Below are 22,491 nucleotides of genomic sequence, written 5' to 3'. Positions count from 1 at the left end.
GAACTGAACCACCAAGGGCAGTTGAAGAGTCTCATGTCTTTAAGAACTTCCTGCTTAGTATCCCTGCTTTCTCTTCTTCCGCTTATGTCAGTTCTCTTAGCAGCAGCCAGAGCAGTTTTCCTTCCTGTTCAGAGCCTTCAGTGGCTTCCGATCACATTCAGAATAAAGTCCAATCAAGGCCTTACATGATCCAGTACTTCCTCTCCCTGTGACTTCATCTTCTGCCATGTCCCTTCACTCACATGACTCCAGCCATTTTTGCCTTCTTGCTATTTGTTGACTATTTCACACTTATTTCCAACTGTGTCTGGGATCCCCAGGACCATACCTTCAGCTTAGTGATTCTCCATGAGATTCACAGGACTGAGCATATAGTCATATTTAGGGCTATGATTTATTACAGCAAAAGAACACAAAGCAAAATCAATAAAGAGAAAGATACATGGGTGAAATCTGGGGAAAACAGATGCAGCTTCCAAAGGTCCTCTCCCTGGGGAGTCACACAGAATGTATTTAATTTCCCCCGTAACAAGTTGTGACAACACATGTGATATGCTGTCTGCCAGGGAAACTGATTAGAGACCTAATACCTTTTTTTTTTTTTTTTTTAAGATTTTACTTATTTATTTGACAGAGAGATAGCAAGAGAGGAGGCAAAAGCAGGGGGAGTAGGAGAGAGAGAAGCAGACTTTCTACTGAGCAAGTAGCCCAATGTGGGACTCGATCCTGGGATCCTGGGATCCTGGGATCATGACCTAAGCCAAAGGCAATTGCGTAAAGACTGAGCCACCCAGGTGCCCCGAGACCTAATACCTGGAGTCATTTTAGGGTGCTGGCCATGTAGGCAGTCTGTGCCCAGCACATACCAAAATTACAGACTTGCACAAGGAAAGCAGGTGTTCACCAGAAACCATATTGTTTGTGCACTTGGGATGAGTCACTCATAACAGGGTAGTAGGCGCTCTTCCAGAATCTTAAGTTCCTAGACACCAGCCAAGGGCTAACCTTATAAACCTTTTCAAGGACAGAAGTTTAAGCCTGGTCTATGAACTCTTCTCTACACATCCTTGGTCCCTGGTCATCTTGTCTTTATGGCAAAGTTACTCTCAGTAAGACCTGGACAGTAGAGTGAGACCAGTCTGCCATACTGATTTCAGTTATGCCCTTCATGAGTCCTACACCCAGCTAATTAACAAGCTTCATTAACCATAGAGGCCAGATGGTTTCCTCCTTAAATATCTATATTAACTTTTTTTAACCTAGTCTTAAGCCATCAATTCAGGCCCAGCAGAACTGGCCAGTAAGTTGAAGCTGAGGCAGTGTCGTGATAGGGTGCACATACAGAATTGTAGACCCAGAGGGCACGTATGGTAACCCTGGAAACAGTTTACCATCACTGAGGCAGCCCAACCCAGACATATGTTAGGCAGGATGATGTGGCCTCCTGGCATGGGCATCTTCTAGGTATCCAGTCCAAGTACTTTAGTTCCATTTTTTAGTTTCAGAGCAACTGCCAGTCAGTCCCAAACAGTTTTGTTGTCCATGACACTGTTCATCCACCTCACGAGTGTGGACAATATCTGGAGGTTTTCTGCATGGCAGGTGTAGGGACTGGGCCACCTCCTGCTGCCTCACAGTCAGCCCTGTCTGGTATGAGGGGCTCCACGGTCTGAATGCAGAGCACTCTCAACAGCTCAGAAGAGTGCACGGAGAGTCTTCCTTTAGGAAGGGGAAGAAGCTTCCAGAAATAGTTGCAGAAAACACCATTATTCTCCCTTCACTCATGCCTCTCCAGGTGCAGGGGCTTTAGTTTATTTTCCTTGGTTGTTACAAAATCAGAGTTTCCATTCAGTAAGTCATATGATTTTTTTATTTTCTCAGTCATCCCCTACTCTCATCCAGACATTTTACTTGGAGGGGTTCTGTGTAAGAAAGGCAAGACATCTTCAGAGAAAAGCATTTTTATACATCTGAACCAGAAAAACATCATGTTCAAAACTTGGCAGGACAAAAGTCCTGAATTTTCAAAAAATTTCAAAATAGGTTTACATCACGTCCCACCTCTTTCACCCTGATCACTTAACCCGTAAAGCAACCTAGGAAAGATCACCCCCTCTCTGAGGACAGCTGCACTGGAACAGTCAGATCGCACTAAGGCGTGCACCAGAGAGAAGGGGAGAGAGAGAGGCGTGAAGTGAAGAGAGAAGCAGTCAGGTAATTAGTCCCTTGTTGGAGATGGCGGCTTATCAGGAGAGCCAGGCACAAGTTAAGGCCTATTCCACAGGGGCTGGAAATCCCTCGGTAACTCGACCTGTCAGGAGCAAATAGAGGGTCCCACTCCCTGTGATGTCTCCTCCCCCAAAGGATAGCTCTGGACAACAGTCACAAGTTAGGAGTGTGGTCAGTCTCTGTATCAGAAATAACACACCAGTCAGCAGCTTGATTTCAGATGGTCCCATCAGAGAACAAACCCTTTCCTATGAACATTTGTCTGTGACCCAGACAGTCCAGCCGGGCATCCACGATTTTCATCACAATATGAGGCCCCACAGAGAGGTGGCCTAATGTCCAGTAGGCCACAGCATCTGATTTCTGTTTATTGAGCCTGTGGCTGCTCTTGGTTCTGTCCAGCTCACACCGAGGCTGGAAGCCTGTCCCAGATAGCATCAGGTTTTAGCTTTGAATCAAGTTCAAGCAAATAGGATTTGTGAATTCAGGATTTTTTAAAAGCCAGAGGCTTTTTTCAGCAGCAGAGTCAAGGTGCCACAGGGCCAAAAAGTCCAGGTGGCGTGCAAGGCTGGGCCGCAGCTTTGTCTTGTTGGTCTTTGGGCGTGCACAAGCTCTCTCTCACTTTCTGTCTCACTCTCTCTCTCTCTCTGTGTGTCCTTCTCTCCCATCTCCCTCCCCACACACAAACATACACAGGCACGCATGCATCAGGCCCTAAGGTCAGACCTCTACCTTCAGAAGCACTCACTTAGCCAACCAAAACCTGCTCTTTAGGACTCCAAAAGTGTGTTTCCACCTGCAGATCACCTCTTTCTTATTGTCTCCCTTTTAACAAGGGCTCCACTAAACGTCCATATCTTCCATAGCAAAACCCAGCAATTATAGAGACTTGTTCTGTTTCCAATACTCAAGAGTTTTAATTCCAGCCCGCCTACTGGCGGCAAAAAAGCAAGGAAGTTTGTCCCACTAACACATTTCTTTTTTGCCGCTTCTGCTGATCAGGGTGATTGGAATTATGGATGGAATTATAAGCATGGATGGAATTATAAGCATTTAACATCGTGTATCAATTTTTATCATCCATCCAGTTGTGGTAGCCACGAAATACAAAGCCACTAAAAGAATCCTTTCTTTTTTTCTTATTGCAAATTTACTTGAACTGCCAGGAAGTAAATTCATCATTTGCATGTTAACGTGATAGCTGCCAGGGAAGATCCTGACTGGAATGCAGGGGAGGAAGGGGAGTGGGGGAGGCCAGTGCAGCAGAAGCTAGACTGAAAAAAAAAACTGCTAGAGTGCAGCCTTCCCTTTTCTTTCTGCCTTATCTAAAATTTTGCTTTAGCCCTAGTGATTTGGAGAACAAAGGCAAAAGAAAAATTAAATTTCTTTACTACTTACAGCCCATTCATAAGTCCTTAAAAGGCAGAGTGACATTCCTCTAGGAACTCAGCTGCCTCAATATTAACACTTTGCTAAGGGCAAAAGGCAATCTTAATCTTAGCCCGACCCTCCAGGATCCTGTAAATCTACTTTAGTATTTTAAAATTGCTTTGGAAACTTCCTTTATCTCTGTCAAGATAGGTGTTGGCAATCATTTCCCAAGCATATGACCCACCGATATACATCTGAAGAGTCTCATGACTAAGGTTTAATGAGTCAGTAGTAAAAGATCTTTTCCCAACAATAGCTAGTCCTCTCAAGGTCCTGGAAACCATGCTTCCCAAATTCCTTAGAGACTTGGCTATCCCCAACCCTATCCCCAACTCAACTTGAAAGGTGGGAAATAATCAGCCACTCCTCATAATGCCAGCACAGCTCTTTCCTGTCATGTCCCTGTGCTTTAATAAAATGACCTTTTTGTACCAACGACGTCTCAAGAATTCTTTCTTGGCCGTCATCTCCTAATCCCAGCATCATTCCTACATCATTGGACCTAGTTTTACTCCCTCTTCCCATCCTGCCCCTCTAACCCACATGGAGGAGAGAGCACTGTAAACTTTTAACATTTTTGGCCTGTTCACTTTGGGAATTTGGGGGTCCTTTCTCCAATCTGGAGGAGAAAATAAAACCCAATGGCATTGTTTTAGCCACCATGGCCAAAAGCAACTAGCCTGCTCTCCCAGAGTTGGATCTGTCATTTTCAAGTTCCACGGGTAACTTTTACTTCTCACAACAGATAATGACTCAGCTGAGGCTGCATACCATGGCTGGCCGCCAAAGATTCATTATACCCTGTCCCCTCCCCTTCCTTTCCCTAACGGTGCTTTCACCATGTTTCAGTGGGTCAGGGTCATCCTGCTCATCTGACCTGTCTAGGTCATCCTAGCCAATCCTACTTGTGATGCCCCTGACTTCAGGGGTCCCCAGACCTCCGTGATTTGCTGGGAGGACTCAGCATGCAGTTGTACTCACAGCTTTGAGCTCTTGTAGCAAAAGGATACAAAGCAAAATCAGCCTGTGGTGAAGTGCAAAGGACACAAAACACAAGTTTCCAACTGTCCTCTTCCAGGGGAGTTACAAAGGATGTCCTTAATTCCCCTGGTACATGGGACAACATATGTGAAATATCTTCTAGGGAAGCTCATTAGAGACCCAGTGCTTAGAGTTTTTAATGGAGACTAGTCATGTAATCACTTTCGGCCTGGCATATACCAAAATTGCAGGTTCCCAGAAGGAAAACACATGTTGAGCATAAACCACATTGTACAGACAGTTTAGGCACAATAAGTCACTTCTATCAGGGTCGTGGGAACCCTCTCAAAGTAGAACTTTCCAGATTCTAGCCAAGGGCCCACTTTTTCAAAGGCAATTTGCAAAATGCCCATGGCAATTGTTTTCTGCACATCATCCCAGTAAGCTTTTTTTTGTTGTTTAAATGAATAAATAAATGGTCATCAAGAAGGGAAGTTATTACATTGTGTTATTTCTTATTGTAGAATACTCAGTTGTTGTTGTTTTTTTTTTTTTAGATTTTATTTATTTATTTGACAGAGAGAGTCACAATGAGAGAAGGAACAGAAGCAGGAGGAGTGGGAGAGGGAGAAGCAGGCTTCCTGCTGAGCAGAGAGCCCGATGTGGGGCTTGATCCCTGAACCCTGGGATCATGACCTGAGCCCAAGGCAGGTGCTCAATGCCTGAGCCACCCAGGTGCCCTCATAGTTATTTTTAAGATTTTATTTATTTATTTTGACAGAGAAGGAGAAATCACAAGTAGGCAGAGAGGCAGACAGAGAGAGGGGGAAGCAGGCTCCCTGGGCTCAATCCCAGGACCCTGAGATCATGACCTGAGCTGAAGGCAGAGGCTTAACCCACTGAGCCACCCAGGTGCCCCCCTCATAGTTATTTTAAAAGGAACATTATTATTGCAGGTAACAAAATCCATCAAATAGTGGCAAAAGCAGAGGTTTATTTTGGTTCCATAGTTAGGGCTCTTGCCATCAAGGACTCCAGCTCCTTTCTCTCCTATTCAGGCTCCTTAATAGATTAGCTTTATCTTCATGTTTGTTCCATATGGTCACACCTGGTGATGGCTGTATCTCCAGGTCCTGGGTCCTCAGGAAGAATTGATACCTGCACCAGGAGTCACTGGTAGAACTACCAAGACAGGGCACCTGGGTGGCTCAGTGGGTTAAAGCCTCTGCCTTCAGCTCAGGTCATGATCCTAGGGTTCTGGGTATGATCCCAGTGTTCTGGGATCGAGCCCTAAGCCCTGCATTGTACTCTCTGCTCAGCAGGGAGCCTGCTTACCCATCTCTCTCTGCCTGCTTATGATCTCTGTCTGTCAAATAAATAAATAAAATCTTTAAAAAAAAAAAAAAACCTACCAAGACAATCACTTGACCATCCCTAGCTCCATAGACGGTGAGGAAAGGGTTAAGAATTGACAGCCAATCTGTAGTCTGCCACCTGGAACAATGCTAGTGTTTAGTGAAATGTCACATTATAAATAATTCAATTAGTATGATCCTTGTATTGGTCAGGGTTCTCCAGAGAAAGAGAACCAAAGTCTGTCTGCTGGCAGAATTACTTTTGGTCAAGGAAGGTCAGTCTTTGTTCTGTTAGGCCTTCAACTAATTGAATGGGGCATACCCATGTTATGGAGGGTAATCTGCTTTACTCAAAAGTCCATTGATTTAAATGCTAATCTCTTCCACAAACACCTTTACAGAAACATCTGGAATAATGTTTGACCAACTATCTGGGCACAAGTTGACACACACAATTAACCATCACAGGTCCCTTTTGTAAAAGAAAGCCCCCCCCCTTTTTTTTCATATATTTGCAAGTGAGAAGAAAAATTAACAGTAACATCAGTAAGAGTCATTACCTCAGGAGAAAAAAGGGACTTCATGGTGGTAGCTAAAGATGACTTTGATTTTTCTTTAATTTTGTACACTTTCCTGTTGCTTGGATTGTCTTTGCTATAATAAACATGTTATCCAGATGGTCGTAAAAAATTAGAAGTAAAATCAAGTCAAATAATGAGCCTCTTGCTCTATTTCAAGTAGCACAAAAGGAACAGAGTTTAAACTTCACTAAATCATGCTTAAATTGGGTTCTGGAATAAGCAAGTTGGTTAAGTAATAAGATGGCATTGCTACCCCATTGTCACTCGCATGGGGGTGGCTAGGAATAAACAAACCTTAATTTAGTGATCAGATTTAACAGAAGATAAATGGCTAAGGGAACAGGCCATTCTCTACAACAGGTGCTAACTTTAATGAAAAGATTTTGTTGTTTCTTTCATTTTGTATGGTTGTACGGAAAATTATCTGTGCAAGAAAACTCCTTTAGGAGACCATCTTTGTGTTTGAAACTCTAAGAACTGTCTTTAAAGCCATTTTTCAGAGATCCTCACTCTTAAATAGTTTTCCTGAGCATCTGTATGATTTCTGATAGTGCCTGTCACTTAAGTGTCATGAACTTGTCACTTTCTTCTGGGCACAGGGGCCAGTGCTTGCTTCTGTTTCTATTTTAAAATGATTAGTTATTTCTCACAAAACTGAGCTTGTCAACTCTGATCTTAATGTTTTGTTCATTCTCCTATTACTACATTTCATTCTTTTTCTGAAAATTGGGTTTTATTCCTTAAAGCACAGCTTCCCTGCATATAGTCTGCTTGTCTTTCCTTCCTTCCTACTTCATTAACATAAGTAATTTCTCAACCGTAGTTAGTAATTCTCAGCATTGAGTGAAAGCAATCTCTTGTAGCAGATTATATAACGTTGGTATTTTCCCTCAGAGATTACTATCCCATTCTTCCGCAGTAAATACCTCCTTATTTGGCCTATACTGTTTGCTTTATCTCAGATGGTTTACTTTGAATCATCTGTTCCTATGTTTTGTTCTTAAATCTTTGGGGGTTTTTGCTGATGGTTGGTTCATTGAGTTTTTACCTTGGTGTTGACTAAAACTGATGAGCATTTTATGACAAATGTATTGAGGTTGATAGCTTTTTAACATTAAATGATTGTATTTCAACTATTTACTACTACAAATACATTCTACTAAAATGTTATTTACTGTTGTATGTTTAGAAATAAAAAATTACTTCAAACAAGCAGCATGATTAAGTAGTTTTCTTATAAACAGAACACTCATATAAACTTATAGGTACAATATCAGACTTAATTGGCAGTGTTAAAGCTCCTAAGATGAGAAATTTGCAAAGCTAAATCATTTGCCTTTGTTTTTATGGATCTAGAGGTTGACTTTTGGGGGTTTTTTGATCTTACCATTAGAAAATGAGGAAAAAATAATGTCGCAATTCCCAGGACATTTAATTTAGTTCATATGGCAACATTGTGGCCACACTTTCACTGCTCCCTCTCTCTTGGATTCTTTCCATCAGCATCAGACATGCTGTAATAGCTTATATTTTAAAAACCAAAACCACCTCCAGCGACCACCCTGCTTCCCTACTCCCCTTTATTTATTTTTAAGATTTTATTTATTTATTTGACAGAGATCATAAGTTGGCAGAGAAACAGGCAGAGAGAGAGAGGGAGGAAGCAGGTTCCCTGCTAAGCAGAGAGCTGGAAGCTGCATGACCCGACCTGAAGGCAGAGGCTTTAACCCACTGAGCCACCCAGGTGCCCCTCCTTACTCCCCTTTAATAGCATCATTCTTTGAAACAAGAGTTGTCTGTGTTCACTGATTACACTTCTCTTCCCATTCTCTCATCCAACTCTCGGGATGCTCTGGTCCCCTCGAGACTTCTAAATCCACTCTGCTCCAGTCACATTCTCTTTTCTGAATACCTGGTCAGTTCTTGGTCCTCATCTTTCTGATCTCTCACATATTTTTTCCTACTCTGAAGAAGCTTTCATCACTTAGCTGTTGGTTTTCTGGAATCTGTCAGATCTTGAAATATAAGGTTGCCCTGACCCCTAGCCTTTGACCCTCTACTTCTGTCTGTACCAGGTTTTTGTGTAATGACTACACTGTAGCTAATTTAACCAGTCTCCTGTTGACAGACCTTTGAATTCTTACTGGTTTTCTATCTTTATACACAAATACTGTCATATACATATCTCTTTGAATACTTATGGGAGCATTTCTACAAGTTAAACATTCTCGAAGTGGAAAAATGTGATCCCAAGCATGAACTTTATGAATTCTAATAGGTATTTCTGAAGGTCCCTCTTGAAGAGGTACTAACTGATAATCCCACTAGCAGTATGAAAGTCCCCATTTACCTGTAATCTGGCCAGCACTGAAAGACCCAGGTTTGGGGTTGTTGTTTGGGCTGTCCTTTTCTCTCTTTTTTTTTTTTTTAACTTTTTCTAGCTTTCTTGATTGATTTTTACTCACTTTGCAAGAGCAGTTCTTTACCAGTTTAAATATAAAGCAGTCCATTATTTATTATAAATTCTCTTATAACATAAGTTATAGAAATCTTACCATCAGGGTTTAAATAGATTGTGGTATTCTGCCATTACTGTAGAGTCAAAATATGATACCTTATCGAGAACTGTGATTTTTTTTTTTAAAGGAAGGTGCTAAATTGACTTAATGACACATTTTTCCCTCTTTCATTTTTAGAGTCAGGTTTGACTACTGGCTATCATTAACTTAAATTGCATAATCAGTCAGCTTCATTGTGCCAGAGCCATGATTACCATAGTTTTTAAAGCTAGTAGGTACCATTTTTGTGGCAGTTTTTAAAATGACAGCTTTGAAATTCTTGCAGAATTTCTTCACGGAAAGAAAATTAACTGAAATTAATGCTATTGTAAGGACTATCTACTTGAGATAATTGACTTGGAACTGGCAAGTCCCAGTCAGTAACTTTTAGAAGACTTTAAACCAAGTGTAAAAGGTAGTAAAAGTAGCAATTTCCATGTTGTCATATTGCTTGGAGAAGATACCTGAGAGATACAGATTTTCTTTCTAGTTACTTACTAATAAACACATTACTTAGATCAAGATTCACTCTCACTAAATTGGTGAAACCCAGGCACCCTGGGGATTCTTCCTACTTAAGTAAGTGCTGAATGAGCAGTAGGTTAGAACCTTTTGTTGCCAAAATCTCTTGTGTTCTTTCCAGTTTCTTTGCTGGTGTATAGTTCCATCACATGAAAGAGAATCCTTTCATACATTCGTACCACTTAGAAAGTGTTGGCAAACTGGGATTCTTAAGGCAAGCTATTTGTTTTTAAAACAAATTTCTATTATCAGAAAAATATATATTCTTTTAAACTATTGTATTTTAATTTGAAATTCACATTGACAAACTGCTATTTTACAGATACTATTTTTCTCAAGCAAATTTGAATCTAGTAGCAGTACATAGGAGTGCCTTTTTTCAAACTGTGTAGTTAAAATGGTCCCTCTGAGGTTGTTGCTAACTAAAGGGTGCTTTGCTTATACATTGTACTAAAGATCATTTCTTGTAGACACAGGTGGATCAATGTATTTGCCTTTGGTCAGTGATTACCAGGATGGTGAAAGACGTTTGCCTGATGGCAAACAGTTTGAAATTAATTTTGCCTTTCATAACTTACTGAAAATAGTTTTCAAGTAAGTATGAATTCTTCTTTGCACAGGTGAGAAGGAGCATCCATTTCATGTGCTTTCAGAGCAGGAGTGCCTATGAGAGTAGCAGTGTTATCTCTTTAAGGCTATTACCTTAAGTGGCAGGCATGTGGTGGGTCCCTTACGTGTATTATTTCAGTTCATCTTTGTGAGTAACTCTATGCAGCTAGGACTTTTATCCCTATTTGTAGATAAGGAAGTTACCTGCAGATAATTTTACAGATAAGGGGAGAGATTAGTGAATTTGCTCAAAGTGTACAACTAGTGAGTGGTAGGATTTGAGTCAGGCATTCTGACTCCAGAATCTGTACTCCTAATTACATTCTCCATGTTAAAGCAATCCGTGGAAATTGACGTGTACTCACTTAACCGTGTATGGTTCTGGGGTCAACCCTGTCCCTCTGCTCTTCTTTTTTACTTCTCACTGGTATTCTTATGTGCACTCTTAGCTTCCAGTCTGTCTGTGAACTGGAGAACTTCCTCTTTGACTATAGCTGAAAAGATGTCTACGACATCTTGTTTTTGGTTTTGTTTGTTATAGCCACTTTGAATATAGCAGGATCAAAGCTTAACTTGTTTCTGCCCTGAGCCTTTCATCCCTACCCAGTAACATACACCTCCTTTACTGTTCTAGTGAGGACAGCCATCCCCTCACTTCCTGAAGTCTAATACCTGCGAGCCTTCCATGACTCCTCCCCTCACATCTGTACATCTAGTCAATCAGGAAGTGGGGCCACATCTGCTTCTTAGCATCACTTGAGTACATCCACTCCTTTCATTCCATTATCTTCTTCAGGCTCCCATTACCTCTCAGTTAGCCTAATGTCACAACTTGTAAACTGGTTGTCTTAATCCAGTGTTGCTTTTCTCCATTCCGTTGTCCACTCTCTTAATAAAAATGTGTAAGTATGAGCATGTCACTTCTGTTTAAAGCTCTTTAAGTGAGTTTCCATTGTTCTCAGGATAAAGGCCAAACTCCTTAATCAGATTTATCAGGACCTTAGTCTAGTTCTTTGTGCTGCTCTAGCTTTAACCTCTTCTCTTGTCTACTTGGGCAGTCACACTACATGTTGTCACATACTGAATTTTGTATTTTTTCTAAAGTGCCATGCTGTCTTTCATTTGATTCTTAGTGCACATGGGCCCTTCTGTCTACAGTACTTCTACCCCACCCTAAAGCAATTCATCCACCCTCTACTCCTGCACAGCTGTGAAGTTCAGTGGTAAACCTCAGTACCTGACAGGGGAGGTTTTCCTTTCCATAACATCAGTCACACTTAGCGTTTAATGTCTCTCTTCCTTGCTAGGCAGTAAGTTGTGGAGAGCAGAGACCTCTGTTCCACCTTGTTTTCAGCACCTGACATAATTCCCAGCAACTAGAAGATAGTCCAAAGAGCTTATGAACAATAGAGATATGGTCTCTACTTTTAACAAGCTCAGGGTCTAGTGGGAGTAAGAGTATGGTAAAGAAAGAACCTCAGCTTATATCATACATGCTCTGATTAAAGTGCTGTGGGATCACAGAGGCGTGAATGATGAACTTGACCTAAGGGAGCATTTTCCCTGTATAGCTTCATACTATTAAGCTGACTTAGAAAGAAAAGAGGGGAATTGTGCTCAGCGGTGAAATTGATCTGGTTGTATTTGCCTTATTTTTTGCTTGCTAGTTAGCCAGGAATTTTACAGTAGACTTATAACATTCTGAGGTTATCAGATCTCAAGATCTTCAGAAATTCTAAGTTAGATACAGAGCTGCCATGTACACTAAGCCAGCCATGTTCACTAAGTTGACCCACCCTTAAGTCATGTTAAAGAAAATTTGATGCTGACCTTTTCATGTTCCCCATTTCAAATCATGTTCTTTTGTCTTCAAATTCTAATCATTGGAATTGACAGTATTAAATGCATGGATACCAGAATGCTATTTATATTTAGAGGTTTTTTTTTTAATCTTTTCAGCTCTGACTGCCATTGAAGGCACAGCCCATGGGGAGCCCTGCCACTTCCCTTTTCTGTTCCTGGATAAGGAATATGACGAATGTACATCAGATGGGAGAGAAGATGGCAGATTGTGGTGTGCTACAACCTATGACTACAAGGCAGATGAAAAGTGGGGCTTTTGTGAAAGTAAGTATTGCCCAGTAGGAGGCATGTCCACATTGTTTTATGTCTCAGACAACATTTTTAAGGCCTTTTTTCTAGTCTTCCTTTCCCCACCTTGGTCAAAAGTGGTCAGTGTCAGTGACACAGGTAAGTCTTAAAGAATGGACTTAAGAGCAGGAAGCATGCCGTATACTCACTTCTGGGCTCTCAGTTGGGCAGCTTATCACACTTGTGTTTTATTTAGAGATGATCTTCCGTTGCTGTGCACAGCTTGTTCTGTAAACCCTCAAGAAGGCTGCTAAATTAATTACTATAAAACGTTTTTTGGCAGTAAAGAAAAACAGCACATTATGCTGAGGTTAATTAATAGTGCTTAGAAGAAAAATAGATAATACCTTTTTTAAATACTTTGAGTGAAATGTGCTGTGCTGAGGTAGTATTTGATAGATACAGTATATTTAACTGCCCTAAATGTTAATGTCAGTATTGTCTCTAAAGGCAAGCTGTGTTTTCAGGAGGAACTTTCTGTTAAGGAACAAAGAAAACCTTGAACGTAGCTCTTTTGATACCAGATGATATTTTCAAAATGATGGCTCTGATAGAATACTTAGGCATTCCTTAGAGAAAACATCAAATATAGTCCATCTTTGGATGTGGGCCAGTATGATTAGGTACTCCTGTTTAATACATCAAGTTTTGTTTTTATATTACAAAAAGAAGTTGCTTCTATTTCTGTAAATACTCCTAATGAAATATTCAAATGTCTCTTGATAAGTTTTAGATTTCTGTTAAAATGCTTTCTTAAAGTAACAAAATAATTTTGGGGAAATCTAATGCTATAATTTTCAGTGTTGCATCAGTACATAGGAAAAAGCAGAACTTGACTATTAAATCAGAATCTGTATTTAATAAAAATCCATTTTTTTTTTTAACTAATTCTTTGTTAGGTAATTAGTCACATATTTTCTCCTTGTAAAGATACAGCCTTTCAGGTGAGGCTAAAGTATCCTTTGACTATAGTAGTATTTTTTCTAACTATTGTTTTCTTGTCCTTCAATTTTAGCTCACCTTGATTATAATCATAAGCCTCTACTAGAGTTTTAGTTGACTTTTATGAAAAGTTTTAGAATTATTAGTAGGAAAGCACTTTCCAAAACCAAGTTGATATAACTTTCTCTACAAGGAAGTGATTTTATTGAATGTTGGAGGTTTTTTTGGTTTGGTTTGGTTTGGTTTGGTTTTTTGTTTTTAAGTCTTAACTTTAGTCAGATAAAGGCCGCACATAAAAGCATATGTCCTTACAGTCAGATTGGGAAAGAGTGAAAGATCACTGTAGTGGTAACTGCCTAGAAGAAAGAACATATACTGATGTTTAATAAATAATTGGTTTAAAAGTAAAATCAGTTTAAAAGCATCTGATATTTTGTTTTTAGCTGAAGAAGAGGCCGCTAAACGGCGGCAAATGCAGGAAGCGGAAATGATGTACCAGACAGGAATGAAAATCCTCAACGGAAGCAATAAGAAAAGCCAGAAAAGAGAGTAGGTAGCATTGCCCGGTCTTTTCTTTCCCTGACATAGGCCGTTACTGAGCTAGAAAGCGCTAAGTGCTTGTTTTTTAACTGCACTGCTGAAGACAGAGGATTTCTTAGGCTGTATTTTAAGAAAACCTGATACGACCTATAGACATCAAGGGTATTACTTATATCACATTTCAGCGCTTTGGGCTAAAAAGATTATAAATGTGCATCACAAAAATGAACAATAAGCAAAATGGAAAGAATTAAAATTATAACAGTTTCCAAGAGCCAAGAATATGTATATTGTTTAGAATTCAAAATGACATAAAACAAAAGGAATTCTTGTCTGGTGTTTTTTTTTATTTTTGCTTTGTAATTATCTTGCAGACAAACACTAGAATTTAGGAATTTGGAAAGAACATAAAGTTAAGTTGGAAAGAACATAAAGTTAACATTTTATGTCTCTTAATTTCAGCTGACTTTTGTTATAGTCTGCAAAGATTTTAAAAGAAAATTACAATGATTATTTATTGGGTACTACAGTATTATAATTCTTTCTCATTCTTAGACTATTCTAAAATATTGAAATAACAGAACTGGTACCTTATGTAAAAGACAAAAGTAGCCCAGAATGTTTTCTATATATATAAGTAACATAGCTTAGTGCAAATCAAATTATCAGAGGGATTCTATAGAATAAGGAAATTATTTATTCTGCATCTGCATAGATTTTGTAAAGCAAAAAACAACAAAAATTTTTTAAAGTTTTTTTTTTTTAATTTAAGTAATCTCTACACCCAAAGTGGGGTTCAGACTCACAACCCCAAGATCAAGAGTTGTATGCTCGTCCAGCTGAGCCAGCAAGTACCCCCAGATTCTGTAAAAATTGTAATGGCAGTTCCAAAATATTGCTAATTTATTTGTCTTTTTTAATTGCTTATGTTTAAAGAGCATATCGGTATCTTCAAAAGGCAGCAGGCATGAATCATACCAAGGCCTTGGAGAGAGTGTCATATGCTCTTTTGTTCGGTGATTACCTGACACAGAATATCCAGGCAGCTAAAGAGATGTTTGAAAAACTGACTGAAGAAGGCTCTCCTAAGGGACAAACTGTAAGTACACTTTCACTGCAGAATCTCTTGGCACATAGCATTTGTTAACATTTGTTAATTTTCACAGCAGTTTATTCTTTATGCTCTGCCCTCACTGAACAAGTAAGGCTGGAAGGTAAAATACCTTTAGATACTAATCCTGTGGCGGATCATTTTACCAGTCTTGGACAATCTTCTTGTCCAAGACACTTGTGGTCACCTGAGGGATTTTGCAGCTGCATCTTACCACAATTACATTTGTAGTTTTCCAAATTAAATCTGTACAGAATGAAACATAAAAGTAATTATTTTTTTATCTGAAATCACTATCCATTACCTTTTTTCCAAAGCTCAGATGCTCCAGCTTTTGGTAATCTTCATGTTTTTTTAAAAGATATATTTTACTACAGAAGCAGTCAAAAAAAAAAATAAGAAAACATCATATCTGTACCACCCAGACCTGAACATTGGTAACATGTTAATGCATGCATACCCTTCTTGACCTTTCTCTTTGTGTATTTATACATGTGAACTTACTACGAGATGTCACTGTCTACTGTTCCCTTCCTTGCTCTTTCAGTAAGTAGCCCTCACCGTTCCCGTCCAGTAAATATAACACCCAGAGAGTCTTCATAGGGCAGTGAACCAAAGCATTTTCTTTATCCCTGTTTTTGTCCTAAGCAGTATCCAGTCCAGGACGACATCTTCTGCTCGATTGTTAATGAATGTTAGCAGAGTCCCTGCCTCTCTTTCTTGTCTGTGTTCAAGATAGGGCCAGTTGTTCTGCAGAATGGCCTTCTTCAGTTTGTCTGTTTGTTTCTTCCTTTCGGCCTTTATTTTCGTCTTCATCATCTCTATTTCCCATAGAGCTAAAGGCTGATGAACTCAAACCAAGTATTTTTGGCCAAGCCTACCTCATAGAGGGATGTTCTGTATCCCATGTCACATCACACCATTTGGTAAAAAATCTCTGCTTGATTTCTCATGGGTAATAGTAAGATTGACACCTGGATTTAGGAGGCCACCACGTTGATTTTAAGTGTTCTCAGTAATTCAGGCTTACTGGAGGTGTGGGATTTGCATAAATGTAAAGTTTCTAGTCACGGTTAGCAGAGTCTATTTTCAGACTATTTAAATAATACCAGAAATTGTGACCATTGTTTTCTTTAGGTCTGAATACCTACCCACTCTGCAACTCTCACACGGTTTTGGTTTAATTCATGAACAGGTTACATCTTCATTACTCCCCATTTGTTTTCAAAGATTTTTTCCCTTCTTTGTATAAGTCAGTTTATCTAAATTCACACATACATTCTTTATTCTACAGACATTTGGTTCTGAAGAATGATTATACTTCTGAAGCTTCTTTCCCCTCTAATAATAGCACCCCATAATGCCACAATGCTTTATATTGCGTACTGCAAAGCACTCTTCCATGGTAATTAATTTTAGATGATGTAACAGACACAGCCCCAAAATCACAGTGGCCCAACACTACAAAGAGGTATTCCTTGTTCACGTTAGGGCCAGGGTCAGTGCGGTTCCCTTGCTTTTGTCACTCTCTTCCCAATGCTGACTCAGTCAAGGGCCACTTCTGCCATATAGCTGCACCATCTGAAACATGGGCAGGCCTCCTGAAGGGAGAAGGGAGGGCTGGAGGATTTTCTGGAAAGTTTTTAATGGCCAGACCTAAAACTGTCTTGAATTTCTCTTTGCTGCATCCTAGCCACATGGCCTTACCCAAGTGCAAGGGCAATGGGGGCTGGGAAATGGAAGAGCTCATGGATTTGACGAACACTGGCACATGACACACCTGCCTTTCTGACTTTAGCTTTTACTTTCACGGTCCTCAGTGGGCAAAGGTAGAACCTTATCAATGCATTGTTGGAGTTTTTTTGTTTGGGTTTTTGTAATGAAAAATTGTGTGTGCTTCAGCATTGTAAAGTGACAAGTTTCTCTGTTACCCCTTCAACATGACCCCAGCCACCCCTTTTTATTGCTAGGATGTTTATTGTGGTAGCCTCTTACTGTTTTCATTGTGTATTCTCCTTTGATAGGTTGTGTGTCAGTGTGATGATACAGCTGTTGATCAAGATAAAGTAAAAGCCATGTTTGTGTTTACCTTTGGTTTTGAAGTATTTTTTTAAGCTGTCTTTAATCTTCAAGCTAAACTTAGTCATTTGTTTAGCTGTATTTCATTGTGTAATTTGTAAAACCTTGAATACATTTCTGAGGCTCTTTAATTAACCATAGTTGTACATACTTGGACTGTTCAAATCTTTCAGGCTCTAAAGATTCTTGCTGCTTTTCATCGTTCATAAGACTATGTGTATAAACTATTACTAGAGAAGAATTCTTACTTTAATCATTTTATTTCAGGCTCTTGGCTTTCTCTATGCCTCCGGACTTGGTGTTAATTCAAGTCAGGCAAAGGTAATGTTATTAAAGCTTTATTGTATAGTACCATTTGAATTGGGTCAGTGTGTGCGTGTGTTCAGTTAAGGATATTTTTTTTCTTTCCCAGGCCCTTGTATATTATACTTTTGGAGCTCTTGGGGGCAACCTAATAGCGCACATGGTTTTGGTAAGTAAGACTTTAGTAACATTGAGGAGCAGAATTTTTGGTTCATGAGGGGCCACAGCTTTTCTAGCTTTCATGAATGAGATGTACTTATATTCATCAAGATCAAATATTCAGTTGAACATTCTTCAAATTCTTGTTAATGGGTACAATACTTGCATCTACACATGGATGAAAATTGGCACAGTCCACAATTTTTCTTTGAAATTATGACTTTGGCTATTGCCCTTGTGATAAATGTCTCTCTTATTTTCGTAAATTGGAAAGATTTGTCAAAATCCTTTCTTCAGTTGAATTATCAGAGATTTTACATTTGAATTTATTTTACAATGAAAATTGATTTATATTTTATATTTAAATTTGCACAAGTAAGAAGATCATTACAGGAATCAGCTAGAAAAGCTCTTAACTCACACTGGTGTTGGAAAGAAAGGTAGAAGGAGATACTTCTGAGCAAGGAAGTAACTAAAGTAATTCTTGAGGGATAAATAGCAGTGAATGAATAGAAGTGGAAGGGCATTTAGACAACAGGAGCAATACATGCAGAGGGACAGTGATGAGGAAATGTGATGCTTGCACGAAAATACAGGCTGTTTAGTGTGGCTGGAAGGTAGAACGTCAGGAAATTCATCAAGAGTCATGTAAATGGGCTGTACGTCATGCAAAGGAGCTTGGATGTCATCTGTGACAGATGTAAACTGCTGAAGTAATTTAAGCCAGTGAAAAACAAGGATGTTGCTCCCAACTTTCTGAAACATTCTCACTAATTTTGAAGGGTTTTTTTTTTCCCCCATTGGCTTTTATCATTGGTGGAAACATTTATTCCTCAAACAGTAATTGAAAAGTTCCTTTTAGATGAATTTTCCAGAAATTTGAAGTATATTTTTATATGGCAAAAGTATGTTAAATATTTCTGACCTATATCTTTTTTTTTATTATTTACCAATCTTCTTAAACAGTGGCTACAGAATAAGAACATTAAATATTATACACATTATTATACAATAGTGCCCAAAGGATTGTTAAAGTTTGTAAAGTTATTTGAGTCTGTGCTGAATGATTCAAGAGAGCTCTACTTTTTTTTTTTTTCCCTGTTTTTTATAATTAGCTATCCTCCTCAGGCTGAAACCATTTTTTGCTCATGTTACTGTGCCTGCTCCTAGTAGTCTCTCATCTTCCCTATTTTACTGATTTGTTGCTTCTTTGCTGGTTTGGTAGATCAACCCATTTTCGTTAAAATCAGGTTTACAATAAGATTAGAATGTGTTCTAAGCAAGAACCTAAGTAATTTTCTCTTACACGTGAGATACACACACTTCATCCATAAAGTTCACAGCATCTGTTCTGATTTCTGTGGGAACTTCATTACTTCCTAGTTCTCAACTATATTCTGGTTTTTGGAGTTGCTGAATAAATTACCTCAGAACCTAAAAGAGGATAAATGAGGTGGTAATGTGCTGGGATCAAGGGACTGCGGAAGTACATTCTGAGCGCGGGTGGCTTTATTCATTCCATCAAGAATGCCAGTGGAGCGTGTGAGCCTGCAGTCTTCTCACTAGAGCTTATCTCACAGGGTTATCGGTACTGGGCTGGCATCGGAGTCCTCCAGAGCTGTGAATCGGCACTGACTCACTATCGTCTTGTTGCCAATCACGGTATCTATTTTTTTTTTTTTTGCCTTTCACCTTATCAAAAGAAACAAAAAACAGAATGGAATTAACTTCAAATACATCTGCTTTTGTTGTACTACTTGAAATAATCATGATAGACTCTCTTACGTGGAATGATCTTTACACTAGTTGATGAAGATCTCCTTTCCATGTGTGCGCACGCGTGCTCTGCGTACCACTTATTTAATATTATTTAATATTTTGTGAAAAAGACTTGCTATTTTATATAATCTATAGATTACTGTTAGCATAGTGTCTGTCAGTGTTGCGCAGCTGAAATTCTACTCTGTGGAACAATCCTTCTGACCTTCCTCCATGTTATTACTTCATCCCCCTGTTTCAGTTGCTAGTGATATCTCGCTGACAGGAGGCTCAGTAGTACAGAGAATACGGCTGCCTGACGAGGTGGAAAATCCAGGAATGAATAGTGGAATGCTGGAGGAAGATTTGATTCAATACTATCAGTTCCTAGCAGAAAAAGGGGATGTACAAGCACAGGTATGTGTTTAAACATCTCATGGCATATGTCACTGTATTATATATTACAGTCTTGGGGCAAACACTTGCATGCATAAAAACATTTCCATTGCTCTGAGCCATTATTAACTACATGTTAGAATCACCTGAGTAGTACCATTTTTGAAAGTACCAAGAGTCTCGGACTGTCAAGACGTTCCCACTTAGATTCATCTAGGATGTAGCCTAGGCATTGATAGTTCATAGAAGCTGTCCAGGAAGTTGCACCATGGTTGAAAGCTGCCGCTTGAACAGAACAGTGTCTTACTGATGATGAAGGCTCTTATTGGAGTCACCAAGGGTGAAAACTGCCACTCTCTAAAAGTTTCTGGAACTTTTGGAATTTCAGATGCCCTTCAGAGCCATTTACTCTTCATGTTTCTTTTGTTCATTAATTTTCTCAAGATCAAGGACAGAAGTTGTCTTTTTCAATGTAAATTGAATGTTATATCCGTCAAAGTACCATGTATAATTTGTTATTTCATGGGCTGATAATCCTGATATAAAAAGGAGGACTGTCTTTTTTTCTGTGCAGTTTAGAAGTCTTTTCTGGTTTAGATATATAGAGAGATGATACTTTCTGAGAACAATTGATTTTAAAACTTAGCAGAAGGGAATCCTATGTTAAAAAAAAATTGTAGTGAAAAATAAAAATTTTAGTTCATGGAAATTATAATATAATATAATATATAATTATAAATTATATAATTATAATATAATCTTGTCTAACCAAACATCTTTCTTTTATATCAGAAGCCAGTTAAAATTCAAAACCATCTAAATGCCCCAAAATAGGGAATTATTTAGCTCAACTATGACACTTCCATGTAGTGGAATTTTATGCAACCATTAAAAATTATGTAGAATACTACTTAACTGTGGAAAGCTGACTTCAGTGTATTCAGTGGAAACCTCAAGCTAAAAAACTCCATGTGTGGTATAGTATATAATTCTGTTCTTTTTACTACTGGAACTACAGCTTGAATACAAAAAAGTACATAAATCTGAGGCATACAGCCCCCTGCTTGATCACAAGTGAGCCTCGTATGAAGCACAGCTAGCATCCCAGCAGTCCCCTCTGACCTGACCTCTAACACTGTGGACCATTTTGGCTTGGTTTTGAATTTTATGTTTAAAAAAAAATCATACAGCATTTTTTGGTATCAGCTTCTTTTGCTCAGCATTATGTTTATGAAATTAACCCATGTGTTTTCATGTAGCTGAAATTATTAATTTACATTGCTCCATGGTATTTCATTATATAAAAATCCCACAACTTATTTACCCATTTTACTCTTCCCAGATTTGGGTGATTGCAAATAATGCCCTGTTCATATTCTCTTGCATGTCTTGTGCATCAGTACTGTCTTAAACTCCTATAACTTGATAGATCTTGATACGTGGTTGAATACATTTTCTTGCTATTGTAGTTTTCATTACATTCAGCTCAATTTTCATTGTTATTTCTTCTGATCCATGTGTAATTTTAGAAGTGAATTGCTTAGTTTTCATATAAAGGGAAGATTTATTACTTAAACCTTTCTGTTGATTTCTAGCTTAATACACTGTGGTCAGAATACACTGTACGGGGGCGCCTGGGTGACACAGTCAGTTAAGCATCTGACTCCTAGTTTTGGCTCAGGTTGTGAGATGGAGTGCCATGTCAGGCTGCACACCCATTGCGGAGTCTGCTTAAGATTCTCCCTCCCGAGAGTGCCTGGGTGGCTCAGTCAGTTAAGCGTCTGCCTTTGGCTCAGCACATGATCCCTGGGTCCTGGGACCGAGCCCCACATCAGGCTCGCTGCTCAGTGGGGAGCCTACATCTAAATTAAAAACAAAAAAAGAAGAAGAAGAAGAATATGCCATGTATGATTTTATTTGTTTTGGATTTGCTGAGACTTGCTTTATGGTCCATTGTTTGGGCAAATATTGTTTACTAAAGAGAATGTAAATTTTATAGTCTTTGGTTGTATCATTCTTTCTGTGTCAGTTGAGTTATGTTTCTTAATCCTGTTGTTCAGATCTTGTGAATCCTTACTAAATTTGCCTCCTTTTTCTATCCAGCAGTGAGACAGCATTGTCTAAATTGCCCACTTTGGTGTGAATTTGTCTCTGTCTTCTATTTCTGTCAATTTTGATTTATGCATTTTAGGCCATGTGGAGTGCATATAGACTTAATACTGTTATCTTTTTGTTAAACTAGCTTGTATATCATGAAATGTCCTCTTTTATCTCCAGAAATGTTTTTTGCTTTAAATTGTACTTTGTCTGATACTAGCTAGCTATGCCACTTTCTTTTGGTTAATATTCATATGGAGGATCTTTTCTATCTTTTGTACTCAACCTCTTATGTTTAAGGTACGTCTCTTAGAAGCATATTGGACTATTATTTTTTAATCCATTCTGACAGTCTTTTAATTAAAAGTAATGAATAATATATTTTTGTTTACATTTTCTGTGTTGCTTTCTTTCTTTCATTTTGCTTTTCCATGCTGCTTCATATCTCTTTCCTTACATTCTCTTGGTTTCATTGTTTTTGCTATTATACCTCCTCCCCTCTCCTAAGGTGATAGTTGGACTTTGTTTTACTACTCTTTTATCAAAGTCTAATATAAATGAACACTTTTGCCATTTCTTGGACTTTAGACAACTCTGTATGGTTTTAATTTTATATATTTTTGAATCATGCAAGATATTCTTACATACAGTGCATATAATTTAGATACATTCATAAGTTTGACTTTCCA

General features: G+C 38.8%; 1 protein-coding gene across 1 annotated transcript in view; it reads left to right on the top strand.

The window, feature by feature from the left end:
* The window catches only part of SEL1L (SEL1L adaptor subunit of SYVN1 ubiquitin ligase), a 55,113-nt gene that overhangs the window by 10,860 nt on the left and 21,762 nt on the right, over positions 1–22,491 (top strand). The window contains exons 4-10 of the mRNA XM_082734895.1: positions 12,226–12,393; positions 13,803–13,908; positions 14,836–14,998; positions 17,357–17,410; positions 17,502–17,561; positions 19,132–19,213; positions 19,572–19,726. Coding sequence (XP_082591021.1) covers positions 12,226–12,393; positions 13,803–13,908; positions 14,836–14,998; positions 17,357–17,410; positions 17,502–17,561; positions 19,132–19,213; positions 19,572–19,726 — 788 coding nt within the window. The remainder of the gene's footprint in view (positions 1–12,225; positions 12,394–13,802; positions 13,909–14,835; positions 14,999–17,356; positions 17,411–17,501; positions 17,562–19,131; positions 19,214–19,571; positions 19,727–22,491) is intronic.

This window comes from Mustela nivalis, assembly GCF_964662115.1.
Source record: "Mustela nivalis genome assembly, chromosome: 6".
NCBI lineage: Eukaryota > Metazoa > Chordata > Mammalia > Carnivora > Mustelidae > Mustela > Mustela nivalis.
Note: the sequence above shows the minus strand (reverse complement) of the source record. Positions and strands in the feature narration are given on the sequence as shown.